General features: G+C 36.3%; 1 protein-coding gene across 15 annotated transcripts in view; it reads left to right on the forward strand.

Moving 5' to 3' along the window:
- The window catches only part of GTDC1 (glycosyltransferase like domain containing 1), a 391241-nt gene that overhangs the window by 362974 nt on the left and 16251 nt on the right, over positions 1–12016 (forward strand). For 14 of the 15 annotated variants that reach the window (XM_035008109.1, XM_035008102.1, XM_035008100.1 and 11 more), the window contains one exon: positions 549–658. The exons of the other annotated variant lie outside the window; for it this stretch is intronic. In XM_035008109.1, coding sequence (XP_034864000.1) covers positions 549–658 — 110 coding nt within the window. The remainder of the gene's footprint in view (positions 1–548; positions 659–12016) is intronic. 15 annotated transcript variants of the gene reach the window in all.

Raw genomic sequence — 12016 nt, forward strand, 5'->3', positions numbered from 1 at the left:
ATTTAAAATGAGAGATTAGTGAGAGAGTCTGTAATCTTGCTCCCTAAATTGTGCGTTCCTTATGGGCACAAAGGGGCTCAGTAAATGTGAGAGGAAGGTATTCAGACCCATGAAAATGAAAAACATCTTTGGTACATTCTCGTGATCAGTAGAGAATCGTCCTTTGAAGACTGGTCTTTTCTTTTGTTAAAAACCTGTGTTAAGTGGAAAATTAACCATTTTAGGAGAAAGGAAAATACACTAGACTTTCTATAGTCTAACCAAAAAAATGTGAAAAACAAGATAGATTTCTCCTTTAATAAAAGGCTTCAGAGCCTTAAGATTTCAATAGAACTGGGTTTTGATCCATGAGAGAGAAGTTACATTCATGAAATCACTCAATGCTGATGCTACAATTTAAGGTTATAGGGGGAAATCTCCGCTTGGATGCCTGAGGCTCCCTTAACTAGCAACAGACCACAAAAGAAATTGATACTGCGAAAAGGGAAAACATCGTTTCTAACATACCCTAAGGTTTCACAAGTAATATTTTGTGTGTTTATTTCCAGGGAGCATGATAAAGATCCAGAGAGTTTTTTTAAAGTATTAATGCACCTTAAGGATTTAAGACTCAATTTCCATGTGTCTGTCCTTGGAGAAACCTTCACAGATGTCCCAGGTATCTCTTTTGAATTTTCTAATGTGTAATTTTATAGATGACATAAGCTCTACAACTTAAGTATTAATTTCCATGTTTCCCTTTGTTAGAATAATCAAGATGAGCCCTGTTAACCAAAAGATTATACGATGGCATTAAAGTGTGATTCAATTAAAAAAAAATACTTAAGTAAGCATTCTTTGATTTAAGTTGAGAACGTGAAGTCATCTCTTTTATCAAATATAGTTTATACAATGTAACTTGATGTAAATAAAATATATTGCTTTAGGCATCTTAACACTTAAGGAAAGTGGGAATTTGTAATTGGATATACAACCTCTCACCCCTGGGGTCACTGGTTTGAATCCTACTCGCATTGGTAATGGCTGAAATACATTGCCATCTGTTAGGTGGACTGTGTAAAGCATTTTGGCATCAGACTTGTAATGTGGAGTAGCCCACAGTCTACATCTAGTTGTCATTGGCCCATGCCTTTTTTATTGAGTTGTGGAAACACAAAAATCTGAAGCTGATGGCAGCAGGTCTTCTCATTCTTAATGCCACACGGAGCCTCGTCAGAGCCATTTCCTTTGCCCTCATCCTCAGTGGGCATGTTTGGGTTATAGCAGTTAAAATATTATATTAGTACAATAGTGATTTGACATTTGTATACATTGCAGAATCAGTTACTACTATAAATCTAGTGACCATCTGTCACCTTCCAAAGTTCATACCATATCATTGAGTGTATCCCCATGTTGTACATTACATCCCCATGACTTACTTATTTTGTAAATGCAGGTTTGTACCTCTTAATCCCCTTCATCCATATCACCCCCAACCCTCCTCCCCTCTGGCAACCACCAAACTGTTCTCTGTATCTATGAGTCTGGGGTGTTATGTTTTGTTTGTTTTGTTTTGTTAGATTCCACATGTTAAGTGGAATCATACAATTTGTGTCTTTCTCTGTCTGACTTATTTCGCTTAGCGTAATGCCTTCAAAGTCTACCATGTTGTTGCAAATGTCAATATTTCATTTTTTATGGCTGAGTAGTATTCCTGTGTGTGTGTCTGTGTGTGTGTGTGTGTGTGTGTATGCCAAGTCTTCTTTATCTTCTTTATCATCTGTCATTGGACATTTAGGTTATTTTCATATCTTGGTTATTGTACATAATGCTACAGTGAACATAGGGGCACATATATCTTTTTAAATTAGCATTTTTGTTTTCTTTGGATAAATACCCAGAAATGGAATTGCTGGATAATATATTGGTCCTATTTTTAAATTTTTGAGGAACTTCCATACTGTTTTCCATAGTAGCTGCACGAACTTACTTTCCCACCAATAGTACATGAGTATTTCCTTTGCTGCACATCCTCACCAACATTTGTTATTTCTTGTCTTTCTCATAATAGCCATCTTGACAGGTGTAAGGTGATATTTCATTGTGCTTTTGATTTGCATTACCCTGGTGCTTGGTGATGTTGAGCATCTTTTTCATGTGCCTATTAGTCATCTGTATGTCTTCTTTGGAAAAATATCCATTCAGATCCCCTGCCATTTTTTAATTAGATTGTATGGGTTGGTTGGTTGGTTTGTTTTTTGGCATTAAGCTGTACATGTTCTTTATATATCTTCAGTATTAACCCCTTATTGGATATATGACTTACAGATATCTTCTCACATTCTCTGGTTGCCTTTCCATTTTGTTGATGGTCTCCTTAGCTGTTCAGAAGAAGCTTTTTAGTTTGATGTAGTCACACTTGCTTATTTTTGCTTTTGTTTCCCTTGCCTCTTGAGTCAGAGCCAAAAAAAAAATTGGTAAGGCTGACATGAAGGAGCTTACTGCCCATGTTTTCATCTAGGAGTTTTATAACTTCAAGTCTCCCATTTGAGTCTTTAATGCATATTGAGTTAATTATTATGTATGGTGTTATAAGATAGTGCTCCGGTTTTATTCTTGTGCAGGTAGCTGGCCAGTTTTCCCAACACCATTTGTTGAAGAGTCTATTCTTTCTCCATTGTACATTCTTGCCTCCTTTGTTGTAAATTAATTGACAATATGTGTGTGGGTTTATTTCTGGACTTTGTATTCTGTTATATTGATCTATGTGTCTGTTTTAATGCTGATACTACACTCTTGATTTCTATAGCTTTGTAATATAGTTTGAAATCAGGGAGTATGGTACCTCTAAGCTGTGTTCTTCTTTCTCAAGATTATTTTGGGTATCGTGTTCTTTTGTGTTTCCATACACATTTTAGAATTACCTGCTCTAGTTCTGTGAAAAATGTCATTGGAATTTTGATAGGAATTGAATTGAGTCTGTAGATTGCTTTGGGTAGTATGGACATTTTACCAATGTTAATTCTTCCAATCCATGAGCATACAATATCTTTACATTTATTTGTGTCTCCTTCAGTTTCTTCATGAATGTTTTATAGTTTTCAGTTTATAGGTCTTTCACCCTCTTGGTTAAATTTATTCCTAGGTATTTCATTCTTTTTGGTGTGATTATAAATGGAATTGTTCTCTTGAATTTTATTTCCAATAGTTTGTTATTAGTGTATAAAAATGAAACAGATTTGTATACATCAATTTTGTACCCTGCATATTTACTTAATTCATTTATTAGTTCTAACAGTTTCTGGTGGAGTCTTTAGAGTTTTCTACATATAGTATCATGTCATTTGCAAATAGGGACAATTTTACTTCTTCCTGTCCAATTTGTATGGCTTTTATTTCTTTTTCTTGCCTAATTGCTATGGCTAGGACTTGAAGTACTATGTTGAATAAAAATGGCTAGAGTGGGCATCCTTGTCTTGATTCTGATCTTAGACAATTTCTTAAAAAAAAAAAATCTTATTTTTAAGCAATTTTCACACCCAATGTGGGTCTCAAACTCACAACCCTGAGATCAAGAGTCACATGTTCTATTGACTGAGCCAGCCAGGCACCCTTGATGCTGATCTTAAAGGAAAAGCTTTCCACTTTTTAGATTTTCACTGTTGAGTATAATGTTAGATGTGGGTTTGTCATATATGGTTTGTCATATATGGCTTGTTATGTTGAGGTACATTTCCTCTATACCCACTTTGTTAAGAGTTTTCATAAATGAGTAATAAATCTTGTCAGATGCTTTTTCTACATTTATGAAGGTGATCATATGATTTTTATTTTTCATTCTGTTAATGTGGTGTATTACATTGAGTGGTATTCAGATGTTGAACTTACCTTGCCTCTCTGGAGTAAATACCACTTGATCATGGTGTATGATTCTTTGAATGTCTTGTTAATTCAGTTTGCTAATATTTTGTTGAGGATTTTTGCATCTATGTTCATCAGTAATACTGGCCTATAATTTGTGTGTGTGTGTGTGTGTGTGTGTGTGTGTGTGTGTGGTGTCCTTCTCTGCTTTTGGTATCAGAGTAATGCTAATCTCACAGAATGAGTTTGGAAGCTTTGGTAGGAAGTGTGGTAGGCTAGAACCAAAGTATGGAGGTTCTTGATAACCAAAGTAGATTAGGTAAAAGTAAGAAATAAGGAACCTAGATCGTGAACAGGAAAGAAATGTGATGAAACTTGTATTTTAGGAAGCTGTATCTTTCAGTGGTATGTAGGCTGATTCACAGTAAGACACTACAGTGGTAATCCAAGTGTGATTCTTGAAGTGGTGGCTGAGAGATTAGTGAGAGGGATGTATGACAGAGATATTCTCAAGGAAAGCACAGAAAGGAATTTGCAAGATGGATAGCTGTAGAAAGAAGGAAGAAAAATTCTACTCATTTGCAAAGCTGGTGAGTTCTGTTTGTGGCAGCATTGAGGTATTTGTGGATGAACTGAGAAGTGTGACTGGAGGAAGTCCCTAAGCAGAAGGCTTCTCAGCCAGTTTTACTATTGGGTAGTTTTCAGCCACCACTACAGAAAAGACTAGGATTTTACACAGGGCCATGTTCTTGAGATAACAGTCTCCCTTCCCACTCATTAACACTGAGCTATTTAGAGCAGTATGGAGGGTTAAAAGTAGGGTGTGGAGCCTCAGGGGCCCAGGTACTAAGTGCTCAGTCATTATAGGTCTAATCTTATTACTCAACTTTGGCTTGACTGCAGCGTATACTTACTGAGCACTGTAGGAGGGGAATTCCACAGTGAACAAGACTCAGCCTCCACCTTCAGGGAGCTCTGCCTTGGGCAGATACTTACATACAATTGACAGGTACCCAAGATGCTGTGAAGTAATTAGGGAATGCTGTGGAAGCCCACAGGAAGGGGTATCATGTTATCTATGATATTTCCAGTCTCAACTGGGGCTCTTTGTGCCTTAGCCTCTCATCCATCTCTGTCATTCCAAATGTGAGTCAGCTTTCTTTATGGCTACAGCAATTCACCTTGTACATAAGAGGATTCCAAGTTGTCATATGAACAAATGAGCCTGGTAGCTTTCCAGGTTGTGTTCCTAGAAGGCCACCTTGCCAATCTTGACTCTAAAGTTTTCCTAACAGGCCATTTTATGTATTTTCAGCCATTCTTATCATTGTTTTTGGTTTAACAAACACTTACATAGTACTCACTGTATTCCAGGCATTGTTCTAAGCAATGTACAAATATTAATTCTAATTTCTCGTAACAGTCTTGTTCAGTATTACTGTCTCCATTTTTCTCAGGTGGTGAAAACTGAGACAAAGAGAAATTAAGTAAGGTCACATAGCTAGGTAGTACTTTTTACTGCTATGCTAATGGCTTTCTGTGTTCTTGTTTTCCAAACCGTTTCTCTAAGTTTAAACATTATTTTTTTTCCCCAACTCACCATCCAACTTCACAAAAGGGTTACCTAGCAAGCATACATTTCTTCGCCTGTTGTCTCTTCTGGATACTGCATTAGCATATCTAAAACCCATACCATAAGCCAATTTATATACTCTGTAATATCAGCCAGAGTACTTACTCTCAATGCTATTAACACTTGTAAAGAAGTAGTTTTCTTATAAATAACTGCAGTAATTATTATTATGCTATTAATTGCTACTGTTTATTGACAATTTACTTCTTACATGGTTCTTTGTCACATTATTTACTGTAATGTTCATGATAAGCCCAATGGAGTAGGTATTATTATCCCACTTGATAGGTAGAAAGACTGAGACTGAAGGCTTAAGTCATTTTGATTGCACTGCCTGTAAGTTAAACTTTTCTCTTTCACATACAAGCCTTGATATATTGGAAAACCAAGAAAGGCTTAATATATGACTGCAGGACCACTCATTAGTCTTTTTTTTTTCTTTTTTAATCAAGATATGACTTATATATAACATTGTGTAAGTTTAAGGTGTCCAACATGTTAATTTGACACATTTAGTATTGTAATATGATTACCACTGTAGCTTTAGCTAACACCTCTCTCGTGTCACATAATTATCATTTCTTCTTTGTGATGAGCACATTTAAAATCTAGTCTCTTAGCAATTTTGAAGTATATAATATAATATTGTTGGCTGTAATCACTGTGTTATGCATTAGATTTCCAGAAGTTATTCTCTTTTAGTTGCAAGTTTGTGCATTAATTTCTTTGTCTCCAACTTCCTTCTCCTTCCCTCTCCACAGATCTCTTAGGGAAATCTAGCACATCTGTGTGATGATGTTAATGCCAGTGAGTTTTACTGCCCTTTTGATGAAACAATCTCCATTAAATTTCTTTTGAAAATGTTAAAACTGTAATAGAACAACTTTGTAGAGTCTCCATACTATTGATTATTTTCACGTATGTTTATTATCTTCAAATTATATTGTCATAAGATTTTTGTAATCCTTTTTCTGGGAAGTGTGGTAGATTATGATTCTAGTTTGTAGATACATTGTTTCTAGCTCTTTTGTGTCATCCTTTCATTTTACAAAAGAGTAGACAGATCTAGGACAAGGACTATTCCAGGTTCTCAGAACTGGGCACCGTGGGCGAGACAGGAAGGAGATAGTGGCAAGGTTAGAAGTCCAACCAGGGAGTCCGTCTCCTCACTCCTACATGCTTCTATACATATGCAATGAGTGTTTTTTAAATATCTTCTTTGTGCCAAGCGCTATGCTAGACAATTAGGATGAAATGGTGAATAAAGCAGACATGTTCTGGGATGTCTGCAACTTGTCATCCCATATCAGAGCTTGATTTATCACTTACTAGAACATTCCTTAGAAACATCAGAACTGTCCTTTCTTGAGCACCTAGCATGTGCCAGGTAGTGTTCTAAGCACTTTGTGCATTGCCTCACTTACTCTTCACTGTTGTGATTACCATTTTACTGCTGAGAAAAGTAAGGCATGGGGAGGGTAAGTCACTTGTCTGAAATCACCCATCCAACCAATTATGAAACCACATTTCAAACTTTGTCAGTCTACCTCCAATATCATTGTATATTCTACATGGAAGCCCACAAAATCATCCTTGTTTTAAAGATACCCCAAATAATAGTTGTCATATATTTAGTGTTCAATAAATATTATCTGAAGGAATGAAAGAATGAGTTTGGCATAGAGAACAATACAATTTACATACCATATCAGTACATGTGTAGAAATCTACATGGAGACTCTTTTCAAGTACTAGAGAGTTAGTGACTGAAAATAGAGAACCCTAAGACTTAAGGAAGTTCTAAGTGGTTTTATATTATATTTTCTATTTTATATAGGAGACCTTGATTTAATATAAATCTATTTTCAGTTTTTTTCTCATCTTTCAGCTCTTATTATCAGTCAAAATAAGCTGATTTCTGCTAAACCAACAGACAATCTTAAAATCTCAATGGCTTGAAACATAAGATTTCATACTTATGCTATATATTTATTACAGGTAGGCAGTAGTGTTCTACTCATTATGGTCATTCAGGGACCAGGCTTGCAGAGAGACCCAAGCATCCACCATCTCAAACATTGCCAGTTACCATGCCAGATGGAAGAGAAAACTAGAAGATCCTCCCATTAACAATTCAGTGCTCTATCCTAAAAGTGACATAGGGTTCCACTCAATGCATTGGCCAGAACTTGTTGCAAGGCACTGCGCAACTATAAGGGGGGGTGGGCAGGAAATGCAATCCTGAGTTAGGCCCAGAATGGGGGAAGAACAGAAATATTTGGTGACTAGCACTATTGACCACCACAGCTCCTTAATATGCATCATGATCTGTGGCTGATCAGAGAGAAAACCAAGCCCATCCAAGATGCCTACCTTAATCTGAGTGAATCTATCCCCATTGAGTAAAGAACTCTTAACAAATATTAGAGTACTCCTCACAGGCTTCTTGCTGGAGCAAGCTAGCTGGTGTCTGAAGACACATCTAGCAACCATGTATCATAAGGCAGAGTAATATGAAGTCAAATTAGCCCCTGTGGGAATGGAGTGAATTATTACTTACAGGTGACCTGGCATTCTGGAAAGGTTATAGTGACAGTCATGGGTAGTTTTGCCCTCCACCCCCAAGGGACGTATGACAATGTCCAGAGAGCTCTTAGTTGTTACAACTGCTGAGGGCAGGGTGCTACTCACAGGTAGTGGGTAGAGGTCAGGGATGCTGCTAACCATCCTACAATGCACAGGACAGCCCCCCACAATAAAGAATTATCCAACCCAAAATGTCAATAATGCCAACATTGAGAAACTCTGATTTATAGGAATTGAAGTCAGAAGATCGTGTTTGGACTGGTTCCTGTAGCTTTCTCCGTTAACCTTAGTCAGTCCATCGTACAATACAAAGGGGGAGATGGGAAAGAGAGATACAACAATAAAACCACCTGCCCCACCCACTTCAGTGAGTTAGAATGAGGATTTCAGCACAATTAATTTGGGGGAAAGTGTTTTCTTAACTACTGGGCAGATTTTGTTATATGATTCGTGGACTTCCTTTCAGAGTTTGTATATGGAGTGAGTCTTTAATGCATTTTGGATCCAAAGATGACATTAATGATGCTGAACCTTAAAAGTTTAGTTCCAACATTATTTTAATTACTTTTAATTCAGAAAATTGAAAGATCATTCTGATACACCAAGCGCCTGTCAGACTCCATGCTACAAATGGACCAAAAAACCCAGAAGCTCCTCAATGCAAATATTTTAGTTTTGACCAGTTCTCATGACAGGGTCACATTGTTAGCCCTTGATGGTTTAAAAAAAAAAAAAAAAGACAAATACTTAAGATATCAAGTCAGTGGAATGTGTTTGTATACTTAATAAATTCCCACAAATGATAATTCTAAACAATTTTATTTTATTTTATTTTTTATTTTTTTTATTTTTTTTGTGAACAGCCAAAGCCTTATAGCAGGGCTCTTCTTTCCCAACTGCAGACGTGGTGAAAGAAGGAGTTTTAGTTTTAGGTATTGGGGAACCATGAAGGTTTCAAGAAAAGTAAAAACCTGAGCTACAGTTTTGGCAGATAGAAACCCTTCTGGTTCACCTTTAATTTGAGGTTAAGAACAGTATGTGGAAAACTTCTGGTTAGTGTCTGGCATGACAATGGCTATTACTGTGATCTTGGCATATTCCTGCTCCTTAGTTCTGGAGTCAGTGTTGGATGATTATATAACATTTCCCTCCCCTCCCATCTCTCTTTTCACTCCCAGCTACGTCTCATTTTCAGAAAAGCAGCTACACTAAGGGGTTGGGGGAGGGATGTAATAGAAAGTTTCTAGGAACACAAATCGCTTATATCACATTAATATAAAGGTATAAAATTTCGCTACAGGGGGAGCGCAGCAGAAGGAAAACTTATAAATATATGGATCAATGTTGAATTAAAAGATTATTACATATGAAAAGAAAGAAATGTGCCAGTAAAACTGAATAAAAGCATTCTCTCTAGACCATACCGTTCCTCAAGCCTTTCCTTCTCCTTTTATTTTTTGTAATGTTATTACTACCTACCTCTTCCCCTAACATAGAAGTATTTACTGAGTTCCTATCGTGGTCAGGCATCATATTGTGGATGCCAAGAGTAGAAGATGTGGTTCCTGCCCTCTGGAATCTTATTGTCTGGGAAGCAAAAATGTTTTTATAATTCTTTCATTATACCATGCCCTGGTTTATACTGGAACATTTTCAAATTATTTTTAATATATTACTTGATAACCATTATGGCAATGTAGTAGACATTCAAACAAGAATTAGCATCCCAAATTTATAGCTGAGGAAAATGATTGATGTTGGCCCCATTTAAGGAGCATGGACTGGGGTAGATTCTCAATGGACAGAGCCACCCTCACATGTTTCTTATAAATAAGCATATAGTTACTTTCCCAAGAATATGATTGGGGGAATCAGTTTCCCAAGAACATGATTTAAAACAGAAGTTTTCTTTCTCTTAGTCCTCTGCCGAAGAAAACAACAAAAAATAATGGGAAAGTAAGGCAGATTCTATAAATGTAGACATATATGCTCCTGACAGGAAATAATAAATGCTGTAATAAAAACGACAATATCTCTTAAGATAACTTAAGAATTTAACAAGATGCCAATAAAGATGCCAAAATATTACTTTATATCTTCACAGCATACTTCTAAAATTCATATAAAATTAATAAATAAATGCACAGAATATCAAAGGATTCTCTAGCAAAGGAATAACGAAGGGAAACATGTCCTACCACATTCAGAACATGTATGGAGTGATAACTTTTAAAAGAGTACTTTACAGATTCAAAAGTAGAACAATGGACAAAATAGAGAATTCAGAAATAAACTCCATTTGTATATAAATTTAATATCCAACAAACTTAACAAAAACTAATATACTTATTCCAGCTCTAAAATATATTATTAGTGAAAGCAAGAAAATAAGTAAAATAAATAGCTACAGTGCACCAAAAAAAATTTCACGAAAGAAATCAAGTATAGATTTTAAATATACATTATAGATAAAGGTTTACAGAAGCATCAACATGTTGTAAGCACAGTAACTTACTGAACTCTTACTTTGTGCCCAGTGCAAGTCTGGGGCTCGTACTCGGATATTCCATTTGATAGTGCAACAGTTGTCTCAGTAGGTACAATTACTGTCCCCTATGTATGAGCAAAGACACGAAGGCATTAAGTTAAATAACTTACCCAGAGTCACACAGCTAATAACAATAGAGATAATGATATCCAAAGAAATCAACACTAAACCAAATTTGGGGGAAAAAACCTAATTTTACCAGTCACAACATAAGTGTAAATACAGGGAATATGATAGAGCAGTTACATGGACCCAAGAATAAAAGTAAAGGCATATCCTAATGAAGACTAGCCAGTTTATGGAGAAACATCTGCATGTATAGTGATGGCAACGTAAAATATTTTTCCTATATAAGTTATTATACCCTTTGTTTGACTGGGTGATTTCACATCGAAGAATGTATCCCATGGGAGTCCATCCTATGCCTTGCTCCCAAACATCTCTCAAGAAATTGTTCTCAAAAGTTGTAACTATGAAAACATGACTGAAGAAAAATGCTTTTTCATTTTCCTAAACAGGAGTCCTCAAAGTTTATGAGAAATGTGCACTCGGGGAAGACTTTAAGGAAATAGATAAATTAATTAAATAACGAAAGGGAAAAGTCAGAACATTAATGAACCAATAGGAAACTAGAAACAGACCCTAATTTTAAAAGCCTGTACATGTATATATGACAGAAGGTTGATAGATAGGAGGTCTTAGAATATGGCTTGTGCATCTTGCTTTGGTATTTTGTCCTTTTGAATTCCTGTAGTTGTATATGGTCATGATTTGGAGTGTAGTGTGGTCAAAATAATATGTGCCCCAATAAAAACAGTCCCTTGACTATGGTAGAAGGCCTGCCTGTTTTTACACATTCATGTTTCCTGCAATGTCTTGTCAGCCCAGGAGTCTCTTGACAGATTGCAACAGAATAGGGAGTGAATATCTGGATCCAACTAGTGAACTTTTCCAGCTATATCTCTCCTGGCCTAAATTGTTACATTTGTAAAATGGAAACCATCAGAGATCTATGGTACAATGGAATGAATTCTATCCTGGAATTTAAAAGGCTCAGGGTCTGCTTACAGCTCTAACACTGATCAGCCATGCCACCTCTCTTAGCCTTGGCTTACTTATCCATAAAATAAAGTCACCCAAAAGAGGTTAGAACTAGAAGGGACCTTGGAGACTAGGGTATGTCAACTTTTAAAATGAAGTGCATGTCCCACCCCCAAGGGAATTTCACATAGTGACACTTTCTGGAAAAAATCTCATGTAGTGACACTTTCTTATTGTGAAAACAACTAGTATAATAATTCTGCTTTTTCAAAACGTATTTTAGTCTTTATCATCCTGATATCTATCTGCATTCCCAACCCCAACTCCCACCCTCAGGCAGTTGAGAACCCTCGATCGAGGCTGTC

Source organism: Mirounga leonina, unplaced genomic scaffold, assembly GCF_011800145.1.
Source record: "Mirounga leonina isolate KUSES-001 unplaced genomic scaffold, KU_Mleo_1.0 Mir_151, whole genome shotgun sequence".
NCBI lineage: Eukaryota > Metazoa > Chordata > Mammalia > Carnivora > Phocidae > Mirounga > Mirounga leonina.